This window comes from Talpa occidentalis, unplaced genomic scaffold (genome assembly GCF_014898055.3).
Source record: "Talpa occidentalis isolate TD23 unplaced genomic scaffold, MPIMG_talOcc4v2.1 talOcc4.1531, whole genome shotgun sequence".
NCBI lineage: Eukaryota > Metazoa > Chordata > Mammalia > Eulipotyphla > Talpidae > Talpa > Talpa occidentalis.
This window is the reverse complement of record NW_023601579.1, coordinates 5,853-18,604: the sequence shown is the minus strand read 5'-3', so window position 1 is coordinate 18,604 and position 12,752 is coordinate 5,853. Positions and strand designations below refer to the sequence as shown.

Sequence of the window (12,752 nt, the reverse complement as noted above, 5' to 3'; positions counted from 1 at the left end):
GCCCCCCCCTCTTTATCCCATGCCTCTGTAGGGATGGGGAGGCCCAGGGGAATGAAACTTTAACTGGGATTTATATTCATAAGAGAAAGACACCCCCGCCCCCCCCAACAAAGGTCTTATTTGGTGGTATTAAAGGAGCATATTCTAAGTGTCCCCCAAATCTAATGCCCCATCTCTCTAGAACTGGTAGAGGGAAGTCACCTGATGCCTATTGCCAACCCCCATCTGCCAAGATGGAGAGATGGGCATTTGACCTTGCAGGAGGCATCTTCCGTTCTTCTCTTTTCCTCTCCTTCCATCAAGGACATGTGACTCATGCTGATGGTCAGATACATCTTGTTCTCCACGATGGGGGCAGAAAGAAGCATGAAGAACAGGGCCAGAGGAGGTGGGGCTGGCACAGGTGCTACATGGGAGAGGGGAGTCGAGTGCCCCTGCCCACTCCTGTCGAGACACCTCGTCTCACTTTCAGTCTGGGAATGAGAGTAAGATGCTACACACAGCCTCACCATCACCTTCCCAAGAGGGCGCCGCAGACCTGTGCCCCTTCCACCAGCAAGGCCACGTGGGAGAACCGTGTTCTGGGGAAGAACAAGCCTTCCAGGTTAGTGCTCTCCAGCCTGGGCTTTGCTTTAGCTCAGTAATGTTTGCTTCAGACCCATCACTGCTGGCTCTACTTAAAGTGATAATGTTGCTGAAGGTTCTTTCCTCTCCTCTCCTGCCATCCTCTAGGCTCTTGCCTCAAGCCAAGAGGTCTGCTGGTGAGGTGTGGATGGGGTGTGGACAGGAGATTCTCAGCTCCTTGGCTTCAGACAACTGTCCAGCTGGGAGGCAGAGGGGAACTTGTACTCGGAAGCCTGTGACTCCTTTAAGCCTCACATCTCTTCACCACTACTCTGGTGCCCTGGTTATCTGTCCCACAGCGAGAGGTATTTTATGTCCATAAAGTGCCCGTGGTAAGTGCTCAGAATTCATCTCTTGGCTGTGGCGGGTGCTGCTATTTCTCATTCCATCGAGGGGAAGAAACTGAGGCACAGTGAGTCAAGAGGAGGGTGGGTCAGGATTTTAGGAGGAATAAATAGGCCCAGCTAGTGACTTGGAGAGTCAGCCAGTCTCTGCCTCCTTCCAAACCAGGGAGTCTCCATCCTTCCCAACCTCTGTTCTAACTGGCCTTGTCAGATGCTTTTCCCCATTGTATTGTCCCCTCCCTGTTGCCAGGTACTGCTAGATTCCAAAATAAAAGATAAAAAATAATTATAGACACTCTGTTCCCTTGTTCTCCCACCCCCCTTCCACCCTGAGCTTTGGGGCTGGGGAACTAAAATGTCCCCCCTCCAGAATTCCTTCCCCCGCGGTCTGCCGGCTCTATTCCCTGGCCCAGTGCAGTGATTTGGATTTAGACGCCCTCTAACCTTCAGCCTCCTCCCCACTCTGTGTGCCCCCTCCTAGCCCTGCCCAGACCTCGTGACTCTGGGGCCTTGCTACTCTCCTTTTTATTGACCTGAAGGGAGAGGCCGGGAGCAGGGGCATTCCACAGGCTCTTTGGTCTCCCTCTTGGCTGGGGGGAATGTGGGCATAAGTGGGCCACTCCTCTGGCTACAGAATACTCTGAGGGTCGGCTCGAGGCTTGGTGTCGTGGCTCTCATGCAGACACTGGAGGGCGAGGGCGCGCCGCTCCATCTCCTCAGCTCCTAAGCCCGACCTCTTGACTGTCGTGGCTCCACTGGAATTCAGTTCAACCCGTTGGGCTCAGGAAGGTTAAACGGGGGCGAGTATGGGTTGGAAACGTCCATGGTCGGCCCTCTTGCCCTCTACTCCCTTTCGGACCCCGGAGGCTTTACACAAGTGCTTACGTAGGTGGCTACTGCGGAAGAACAGGGTGTGGGAGAGAAGGGGCGAAGGGAGCGCAGTGGGCAGGGGCCCTTCGAGTGCGGTAAAGCCAAATTCCCAAAAATGAAAAGTCACAATAAATAAATAAATAAAATCCACAAATCCTCACTTCCCTGCCCTCACTCCTGTCCCTGGCCGCGGCTGCAGGAAGAAAGGGAAGAAGCTAAGAAGGGATTTTCGATTTCCTCGCCTACTGAGAGTGGCAGTCGGGGGTCTCCCCCCACCCTACCACGCACGTCCCCTTGCCAGCTGAGGGAAGGTATGGGGCGTCCTCTCACTCCATTTCCATCTCCTCCTCGTCTCTCTGCCTCGTCTCGGCCTCGTGCCTCTCTAGCCCTTCGCCGTCTCGCGGTTGCTCTTCTTCCCCGTCTCTGTCCCTCTGCTCTACCTGTCTCTGTCCCTCTGCCTTCTTGCCAGACCTTCTCACCTGCATACCTCAAAAACTTCCCACCTGACCATGCTCCCTCCTCCTTCCCCTTTCCCCCAGAGCCTTCACCCCTCACCCCCACCTGCCTCCCTCTGTTGTATTGCACACTGCTTGGGCAGGGAATAAGGTGTGATGTTCATGGGGAGAGGCGGAGGGAGCTCTAGGGCCTTTTGGGGGCTGGGGGTCAAGGCTGGGGGTCTAGGGGTAGGGTCTGTGGGGGAAGCATCCTCTGTCCCCCACCTTAGGAGCAGCCACAGCGATCCACCACCATGCCAGGGATCTTGCCGTAGATAATCTGCTGCTTGTCATTGAAGTAGAGCATGTTGATTGGGGACATCTTGGTGGGGGTACAGCAGGGCCCCGCAGAGCCTCTCGGGTTAGCCTGCTGCACCAAGTGGGTGTGCGGGTACTTCTGCATGAACATGTACTCGCACTGGCCGGAGCAGTAGTTGGCTTTGTAGCGTTTGGGCGCGATGATCCAGTCCCAGCCAAAAGCCTCGAAGTCCACTGTGAGCGGGTAGCGGCAGCAGCGGGACTCGCTGGAGTGCTCGTCACAGTCCAGGCCCAGGTTCCGCCGGGACCGCTTGGTGTTCTCCAGGACTCGCAGCTCCATGAAAGGATGCTGAGGGAAGGAGAAGCGCGGAAGATGAGAGGGCCCCGAACAGCTGTCCCTGCTGTCCCCTCGGCGGGGCCATCGGACACGGCCCCCGCCTTAGCCCACCCTACGCCTCCTTTTCTTACCAGCTAGCCAGTCCTTCCCGAATGCTCCCTCCACTGGCCACCTGACCCTCCTCCGCCCTTGGCCCTAGCTCAGCAACAGCCCACTTTTAGGTTCCCATGGCTCTTCACCCCAAATCCAGTTTCCAGCTGTTGCCTGGCTCCCCTCTCTGGAAAATAATAAATAGCCGCCACCCCCTCTTCTCCAAGTCCTCTAGAACCGGCTCCTGGCCCCAGAAATCAGTGCTGGTCCCTAAGCCCCTCTACATTCCTGTTCTACCTTTTCCAGCACCCCACCTCAGAGCCCGGCTGCCCAGGCCTGCCGCCCTCCCGGGCTCCCCGCTCACCAGCCCCTCCGCTCCCGGCCCCAGGGAGGTGACGGCCAGGTCTGTGCCGCTGGGGTCGAAGGCGTTGATCTCGATGCCCCAGTTGCTCTGTGGCTGGCGGAACCAGCTGTGTAGCACTTGCTTGAAGTCGATGCTCTGCCAGTGGCCGGAGCGCGAGTGCAGCTCGATCTTGAGTGACCGGATGCGGATGTGACGCCGGCCTCCGCCCCCTCCCCCTGCGGTCCCCTCCCCACTGAGGGGTTTCAGTCGCAAGATCTGCAGGTAGACTGTGGCCGGGCGGGGCACAGGCCGCAGGTACACCCACAGCTGGGCTTTCAGCACCTTTGTGAACATCACCTTGGGACTGAAGTGGAAGTGGCAGCAGAGGGGGCTGCCGTCTGTCTGCACCGCAGGGTCCGCTGGGGAGAGAGAAGGGGACACGGATCAGCCCAGGGTGTGCGGAGGGGGGGCAGCCCTGCGTGGCACTGGCAGTTTGCAGTCCTCAGCCCGAGTTTTCTAATTCTTTATTTTTATTTTAAACATTTTTTACATCATTTTTCATTTTGGCACAATGCGTGCATTTTCACCCTGGCGATAGTCCCCGTACAGTTCGCACCCCCTTGATTTCATTCTTTACCCGCCCACGCCTGTCTTGGTGACCAGCCTGTCACTGGGCCCCAGAACAGTGCCTCGGCGCTCCCCCGGCCTGACCAGTGCGCACCCCGTCCGCACGTCCTTGTGCTTGGACTCCCGCCTCCCGGGCGTGGCGAGGGAAGTCTGCCTGCGGCCTTCCTTTCCTGCGACTTTCCCCAGCAGGTGGGCTCCAGCTCTTTCTGAATTTTTGAGGCTCCATCATCGAGGTCAAACATCAGACCACACCTGCTGTCCTCAGGTCACCTCGCCCCATGTCTGCCCTGTTTTGTCTGGTGGTCAGGTGGAGCCTGGGACAACGCCCGCCACCCCCCAAAACACACACACACCCCAGACTGCTTCAGAGCGTGTTAGCCGAGGGGCCCGAGAGGAGCCACGAAGTAACCAGAACCGCGATCGAGGCTTCCTGCCTCATCCCCACGACGAAGAACACACGCAGCAGAAGGGAACTGTCCAGACACTACCTGTGCATCTGACTCCCCAGTCCCTTGACCCTGAGAACAAGTTTTCTCAGCTGCTTCCTCCTCCTGGTTTTTATGCCTGGGCGGTCAAGGGAGGGACACGCTACCTCCACGCTGTTTCCTCACTTACCCAAAGCAGTGAGCGGAAGGACACCTGAGCAGCTCAGCTCTGATCAGGCTCCTGCTCCCCTCCGAGCGCCCTTTGGTCTCTCCGTCCAGGGCCAGCAAATCCTCACAAAAGTTTAACATCCCCAAGTTGTATCTTGGCACTTTGCCTTTGTTCTGGACCATAAATTGACCCTTCTTGGGGCTAAAGGATGATTAGCCTTAGCCTCCATTTCAGCTGCTCTCCGTTCCCCTTTCTGACCTGTGCAATCAGTGGGCAATGCCCTGAACCATGTTTCCGCTGGACAGGAATATCCATTCTCACTCTAGATAGAGGAGGAGTCGGGAGTGAAGCTTCCAGAGCCATGGAAGTGTGACCAGAAGCCCAGACCCCGCTGGGCTGACACTCCAGGTGTGGAGTTCTGCACAATCACCATGGCGGCCTTAGCACCAGCTGTCTCCCATGAGCAATCCCTCACCTACCCCGGGGGGACCGGGGACCCTCATGTTAACACGGGGAGGAAAGGCCTATGACCTTCGTATATTTGGGACAAGCGGCATGAAGTTCCTCTGCAGTTTCCTTTCTCTTGGCTCTTGGTACTGGAGTCCCGCCAGTTACCCTCCTGCGGGAGCAGCAGTGACAGTGCCCCCGGGTAGGATTCAGCAGTGGAGATTCAGAGATTAGATTAGCCAGGGGGGCAGGGGAGCGGCTGGTGAGAGGAGTGACGCCACAGCAGCCATCCTAAGAGCTTACCATGCGCAGCCATCCTAACAGCTTACCACGCCTCTGCCTCCTCTTGGACGTGGGGCTTGCTCTAGCTTCCTGCCAGTCTTAGGCGTAATTGGGTACTAATCTCCTTGAGGGTGGACACTTGTGTCTGTTTTGCTCACCATTGTAGTCTTAGTGCCTCCATGGCACCGGCTTCTCAGTATATACGCGCTGAAGGCCGTCCCTGAACTCGCAATCCTAAATTACACGGGCCAACCTCTGAAAGTTGGTCCTGGCATCTAAGCATTGTTCCTTGATGACAATTCAAGTGGGTTTCGTCACTTCCTGACCCCTCATTAACCGGTTTCTGACCTTACTCGCTAAGGGTGTCATCACCACGTCAGGGGTGCAGCTAGTAATCCTTGCTTCCTGGGGGTGCGGATCCTTGAAGAAAGCGCTGAAAGCAGTTGCTTCTCAATCAGGGTTGGTTTGTTGCTGGTTTCTAGGCTCTAAACCACACTCCCCTGGTGGCCAAGTCACCCAGTGCTTAGAGTTGGGGAACCCAGGGCGCCATCCCTCCAAGTCCTGGTTCCTTCAGGCAGAGTCCCGACCCTGCCCGAGGGGGTCTCATGTGGAGACAGTGGAGCAATGGAGCAAGAAAGGGGGGAGACCGCTGAGGATGAGGGAGGTGAGAGAGGACACTGTCAGGAGGAAGGCAGGTTAGAAGAGAAAGAAATGGGGGCGAGAAAGAAGAGAACGGGCAAGATCACGGTAGGGGGAGAAGAAATAAGTTCGGGGGCTGGAGAAGGGGCACGCAAAGGGCGGGGGGAGGTTAGGGCGCTGAAGGGGGAGCTGGCGAAGCCCCGTGGGACGGCGAGAGAGGAGAGAAGGTGCAGAGGGAGGAACAAAGGAGAGGCAGGTAGAGCGCGGAGGGAAAACAAGGGGCTGCAGAGTCCCCAACACGGCAGAGGCCCGCTCCCCGGGGAGGGCCGGGCCACATCTGTGTTGGATGGATCGGGTTGGCGGCGGGCGGCAGGTCAGGGTTAGTGGGCGGCGCTGGTCTGCGGAGAGGTCATTGCACTGTTTTCAGCGGAGGCCCAACCCCCTCCCTGCTCGCACCTCCCCCTCCGCCCCCTCCCCAAACACGCTCCCCTCGGGCTCGCGGTGGGGCCGCGGCCGGGGCCTCTCGGGGCGGGCGGAGCGGGAGGCCGGGGGCTGGGCCCGGCTCCCAGCAGGGCCGGGGGCCGAGCTCGGGATGGAGGCCGGGGTGGGGGAGCCGCGGGCGGGGGAGCCGGGGCGGGCGCGGCCGGCGGGTGGGGGCGGGGGTCCGGCCGCGGGCGGGGGCGGGGCGGGGGGAGGGGCGCGAGGCTTCTCCGCTGACGCGCGCCTCCCCCGATTAGCCGAGCACAAGTCTCTTATTAAAGCGGGTCCCTGGGGATTAGACTATAAAAGTCTCTTTTTCCTCTTCCCCTCTCCCCTCCCCGCGCTCCCCGCCGCCCCCTCCCGCTCTCGGGAGCTCGGCTCGGCTCTTAAAGGGGCCGCGCCGCACCTGGCCCGAGCCCCGGCTCCTCGGCTCCCAGTCGTGGGGGGCGAGGGACCGAAGTTGGGGTGGAACCCCCCCCGCTGACGTCCGCCCCTGCCGCCCCGCCAGCCCGCCCCACGCTTCCACTCCTCGCGCGCGGGGTCCCGTCCGTCCTGCACCCCTCTCGGGGCGCCCTCGGGGCGCGGGTCCTGGGGCGCAGGGGCGCGGGGAGCCGCAGCGCCAGCTCCCGCTCGGGAGTCCTCTCGCTCCGCCCGCGGGCCCGGCCGCCGGTCCCCTCCGGGTCGCCGCCGTCCAGCAACTCGCAGCATTCCTGCGCAGCCGGTCCCGCACGCCCGCCCCGCCGCGGCCGGCCTCGGTCCACCCTCCGCGGGCAACGGGGGCCGGCCCGAGCCCGGCCTCGCACGCCCCCTGCAAGTCGGTGCCTCGCCCTCGGGCGCCCCTTCCGCAGCCCCGACCCCCCGGGCTGCGCTGGGGCCGCGCAGTCGCCGGCGCTGCACGAGGCGCTCACCCTCCCGGGCGCACCTGGGCGCCCGGCCTCTCCGGGGGGCAGGTCCCGGACGCCCCTCGTCCCCGGCTTTTTATGACCCGTTTGCCCATAAACCAGCCTCCCCCTCTTCTGCTCAGAGCCATAAAACCTCACAGTGCGCGCAGGGAGTGTGTGGGGGGTACTTGCCAAGCCCCAGGGAATGGGAACGCGTCTGGGCTCCAACTTGGACAAGTTGGGGGAGAGGGCGGACCTCGTGGGGGAGGGGAGAGGGGGTCATCAGACCCTCGGGAGGACTGGGCGCGGGGAGAGTTTTGGGGGCGGGGTACTGGCCTGGATTTTCCGGGCCATAAAATTTCAAAGCCGCTCCAGTCCATGAACATGTTCATCTTCCGCTCGGCCGGGGGCCGGGGTGCCCGGGCTCCCCTCCCGCCCCGTCGGTTTCTTTCTTTTTCTCCCAGGTCCTCCCGTCCCTCCGGCCCGGGGCGGCGCGCGGAGTGGACGCGCCGACGGATGCCCTTAGCCCGGCGCGCGGGGCCGGCTCCTCTGACCTCGGGCTGCGCCCCGAAGACAGCTTTCGGGGCCCTGGGGCCCCGGGTGTCACCGGGGCCGGGGGTCGACAAGCTGCCAGCTGGGCTGCCCGGCCGGGTCCCCGGCCCCGGGGCTGGCTCCCGGGAGGGGAGGGGCCCCTGGGCGGCCCGGCGGGCGCGCTCGCGCGGGGGGACCGGCTGGGGCGCGGGGGCCGGGCCCGCGGGCGGCGGGGACGCCCGGGGTCCGGAGCCCCCGGCCCGTCGTGCGCTCGCCCCGCGGCCCTTCGGGGCTGACCGCCGCCCCCTCTGCGCGCCCCGCGCCCCCGAGCGCCCCCTCCGCGCGGCCCGAGCGCCGGGCGCGCCCAGCGACGTCTCCGCTCGCCCCGCCGGCCCGCGAGCCCCAACTCCGCGCGCCCGCAAAGTTCCCGGGCGGCCCCGCGCGCCCGGCCCGCACTCACTCTCCTGGGCCATGCTGATGACCGTCTCGGTGGTGGCGTGGTACTCGTCCTCCTCCAGGAAGTCCTCGGGCTGCAGCGCGTCGCCCTGGAAGTCGTGCAGGTCCAGGATCTGCTGCAGCGGCGGCGCCTTGGGCAGCAGCTGCTTCACCACCTCGCGGCTGATGTTGGGCGCCTCCTTGAGCCGCAGTTTGCTCAGGATCTGCGCCTTGATGCTCTCCAGGCGCAGCTCGCGGCTGTGCTGCCGCCACACGCACACGGGGCAGCCGGCGGGCTCGGGCGCCGCGGACGGGGCCGGCCGGCGCGCGCGCTCCCCCCCGGCGCCCGCCGCGGGGCCCTCGGCCGCCCCCCCCCGGGGCCGCAGCTCCAGGGCGAGGAGCAGGAAGCCCAGCAGCCGCGGGGCCGCGAGCACCATGCTGGAGGGGAGGGGAGGAGACTGGGGCGGGACGCCGGGGTCCCGGGGGAGGGGCGGGGAGGGCGCGAGGGGGCGGCCCGCCCGGGGGGGCCGCGGGGGCCGGGGCGGCGGCGCGCGGGCGGGGCGGGCGGCGGCCGGGGCGGGCGGCTGGGGGGGCCCGAGCCCGGGCCGGGCCCTTTATAGCCCCGGCCCCCGTGTCGTCAGCGGCCGCGATTGGCTGCGGAGCCAACAAAAGAGGCAGCGCTGTCATCCGAGGCGAGAGCGGCCGCCGCAGCGCCGCGGCGGGAGAGGGCGGGCGCCGGCGAGGTGGGGAGACGGGCGCGCGCTCGGCGAGGCGGGAAGCGCCGCGAAAGTCAAAGTCGGGGGGCCGGTCGGGGGCGCGGCGGCCGGGAGGCGAGGCCGCGAGGGGGCCCCGGGGGAGGCCCGGGGGCGCCGCCGCGCGGACGGAGCCGCCCCGAGACGGCGGGGCCGGGGCCGGGGGCGGGGGGCGGGGGGCAGCGCCCGGCGGGCGGGGTGCCAGGCGGAGGGACCGGGAGACCGAGGCCAGGGCGCCGGCACGGGGGCGCCCAGAGGGGTGGGGGCCGCGGCACTGGAGGTGCCGGGGCCCAGCTCCGCGAGGGCCTGGGGAGGCCGGGCCCGGGCAGACGCCCCCGGGGTGGGGGCAGAGTCAGCCCGACCCGAGCCGGCCCGGCGGGCGCGCGGGACGCCCGAGGGGGCGGAGGGAGAGAATCTGAGCCGGAGGCTCCGGGAGGGCGCCGGGGGCGCGGACAATGGGGCGGCGAGGACGCGGACGGGCCCCGGGGCCCCCGGGGTGGGTGGCGGGGACTGGGCGCCCCGCGGGCACGGGCGGACCGGGAGCCGGGGAGAAAGTGAACTTGAAATTGAAGCTCGAAGGGGTGGGGAGGCGGGGAGAGGCCGGCACTGCCCGGGACCGGGGGAGGGGCGGGGAGAGACCCCCGCGCCGGGCGGGGAGTCGGCCTCGGGGCTCCGGGCTGGGCGCTCGCCTCTGCGGGGTCCTAGAAATCCGAGGAGGGCCTTGGCCTGCGGGGGAGCTGCGGGCTGTGGCGAGGCGGCCTGGAGACCCGGGCGGGCTGGTCTGCAGGTGCGGCCTGGGTGGGCGCAGCCGGGGCCGGGCAGGCGGCGCCGCGGGGCCAAAACGCTGTCGAGGGGCTCAACTCCCGGCGCCGGACACGGCTTCCCAGACCTCGCTCTCCCCGGGTCTCTTCCTTGCGTCCAAAGCCCCGGAGGCCAAAACACAATAGTCGCGGTAATTGCAGCTGTTTGAGGGGGTCCGATCTGCTTCCCGGCACTGACAACTTGAGTTGAATGGACGGGTGACGATGCTGGGCCCCAGGGACACAGCCGAGCGCGGCAGTTTCCTCTCCGGAATCAAGCCCAGCGGGCCGTCCTCAAGTCGGCGCGCGGGAGCTGCGCCCTGGGCTCCAGCGGGAGCAGGGCTGGGAAGCGGGAGTGGCATTGAGGGAAGAAACCGGGGCTCCAGGTGTGAGGGAGGGATTAGGGGCGCCAGGCTGGGGAACTTGGAAGAGAATCCATTTCCATGGGGAACAGCAACGCAGACAGCGGCAGAATGGGGGAAAAAACAACCACCCAACACATGGACAGCTGGTTCCCGCGCTTGCTTGGGGCTAAATCATGGCCATTTCAACATGCCATCAGCCGTCTTCATCTGCAAAATGAGAATCACCTTGTCCCCCCTCAAGGAGTGTGCAGGATTACACGGCAGCCACTCAGTAGTGGCCTCCATGGGCTCCTTCTGCCTCAGGATTTTTTTTCCTTAAGGTTTTTTATTTGTGCATACAAGAGCTGGGGTACAGGCCGGAGATGGGGGAGTGTGTGACAGGATTCACCACAGACAGAGCGGGGAGCAGAACAGGCAGACTGACTGAAACACACTGCTGAGGGGAGCAGCGGGGAGACAGGAGAGGTCTGTGCCATGTGGGTTGTTCCCTGGCTGCGGGGGGGGGGGGGGGGGATTGAACTTGTGCTGCAGAGGCTGCAGATTGCTTCACAGTCCGGTGCTTAACCCCTTGCGCCACCAGGGAGGCCCCTGATATGCATCTCAGACCAGGTACCACCACGAGGCAGGATGGGGGGGTCCTGTGCTTACTCACCCTCGGTGTTCACCATATGCCTCACCTCCTGCTATGTAGCCACATCCTCTGACGATGTCCAACCCCCGGCCCCCAACCTTGCGGAGACTGAAGGTGTATACAAGGCCCTGATGACTTCCTGCAGATGGGCTCAGCCTCCATGCGAATCCGCGAAATACCAGCGCATTAAACCTGCTTGTTAGCCCTGATGTCCATGTTTCCTTTGTGCCGTGTAACCACGGGTCTCAGTGAGTTAGTCATTACTATCATTCCAGGTGAGCCCCTCCTCTGGAGACCAGGGCGAGCAGGAACCTTTTTCACCTTAGCTGGTTTTTTTTTAAAGGTTTATTTATTTATGCATACAAGCACTGGGGTGCAGGCCAGAGATGTGGGGGTGAGAGGACCCATCAGAGACAGAGCGGGGAGCAGAACAGGCGGATGGACTGAAGACACTGCTGAGGGGAGCAGCGGGGAGCCGGGAGAGGTCTGCTGCGCCCCGTGGGCAGCTCCCCGGTGGGGGATCGAACTCGTGCTGCAGAGGCTGCCGACAGCTTCACAGGTCAAGTCTTACCCCCTTGCGCCACCGGGACCCCCCCTTGGCTGTTCTGAATAAAGAGCGGATGGACTCTGCTAACTGGGCCTGGCGAGCCCGGCGGCGCGGAGACAGCGGCCTGGCCGCGCGCGGCGGGGCTTCGCCGGCGGGAAGGGGGAGGCGCCGGGAACAACCTGTGGGAGCGAAGGCTCCGCCTCGGGCCTGCCGCGGGCCCGGCCGCCGCGCCCGCGAGAGGACAGGCCGCCCCCTGGCGTCGGGTCCCGCGGCCTCCGCCGGAGCGGCCGAAGCCTTTTTGTTTCGCGCTTCGCCTGTTTCCCCTCAGGCCTCCGGCCCGGGGCGCTGCGCGGCTCCCCCGAGGAGCCAGAGCTGGGCCGGGCGGTTTCCGTCCGGAGCGCCGGCCTCCCCCGCTCGAGGCCCGGCCACGCGGGCGCCGCCGCCGGACGGGCGCGCAGGAGGGACCCGGCGCTCCGGCTCCCGGCCCGGCCGGCCCGGCCTCGGCCCCGCCCACTCCCCGTTTCCCCGGCAACCGGCCTCCCGCGGGGCCCCGCGCGGGGTTTCCAGGCAACCCCAGGCCCGCCTCCCCCCAGGTCCTGCCTGCGCGGTAGTGAGGGTCCGGCCTCGAGGGGCGCTGCGGGCCGGGGCGCGGGCGGGCGGGGGGCCGGCGGCGGCCCCGGGCGGGCGCGGGGTGTCCAGACCCGCCGGGCCCGGGGGCTCGCGCGGCCTCCGGCACAGGGTCCGCCGCGAGCTCAGGAAAAGGAACTGCGGACCCCGGAGGCCGCGGCCAAGGTTGGGGGCCGGGAACCCCGGGCCGCGGGGGCGCGCGGGCCCCAGCCGGGGGGCGCCCCAGCCGCGCGCCCGGCCCGTGCCCCCCCGCGCCGCCCCTGCGAGCGGGTCCGCGGGCTCCCGGCCCGGGTCCTCGCCCGTGTCCCCGAAAGGCCGTTTTAGGGCCCGTGGACTCCTTCCCTGGCGCCGCGGGCCGTTCCCCGGGGGGGCCGCGCCCCCAGAGCAGCCGAGGGGCGGGGGCGTCCCTCCCGGCCGGCCCGGCTCGCGGGGGGCTGCTCCGCGCCGCGGGGCTTCTGCGGGCCGCGCCGCCTGCTGGCCTCTCCCGCGAGCCCCGGAGCCCCCAGCGAGGATCTTCTCCCCCAGAGCCGCACCCCCGGCCCGCCCGGGCCCCGGAGGAGCTGGAGCTCGGGAGGGGGAGCAAAGCGGGAGCGCTGGGGTGGGTGGGAGGCGACCGGGGCGCCCAGAGGCGCTGGAGCGACACCCCCTTGCTGCTGGCGGCGCGGCGGCCCCGCGGGCGCTGGTCCCCGTTGGCCTCCCCCGCGGTGAGAAGGGAGGGTCCGGCCACGCCGGCCTCCCTGGGAATGCCGACCAC

At 66.0% G+C, this 12,752-nt stretch overlaps 1 protein-coding gene across 2 annotated transcripts; it reads right to left on the bottom strand.

Moving 5' to 3' along the window:
• Nucleotides 1-510: 510 nt before the first annotated feature.
• LOC119246906 (growth/differentiation factor 11-like) lies at nt 511-8,713 on the bottom strand. Of its 2 annotated transcripts, none has more exons than XM_037513159.1 (4): nt 8,302-8,713; nt 3,382-3,779; nt 2,558-2,939; nt 511-1,224 (listed from the first exon to the last, which is right to left on the bottom strand). In XM_037513159.1, the coding sequence occupies exons 1-3, from the start codon at nt 8,711-8,713 to the stop codon at nt 2,559-2,561; spliced, it is 1,191 nt and encodes a 396-aa protein (XP_037369056.1). In that variant the 3' UTR covers nt 511-1,224; nt 2,558. The 2 variants fall into 2 exon arrangements, with proteins under 2 accessions (XP_037369056.1, XP_037369057.1); XM_037513160.1 differs by having other exon boundaries at nt 511-1,221.
• Between the last annotated feature and the right edge of the window lie 4,039 nt (nt 8,714-12,752).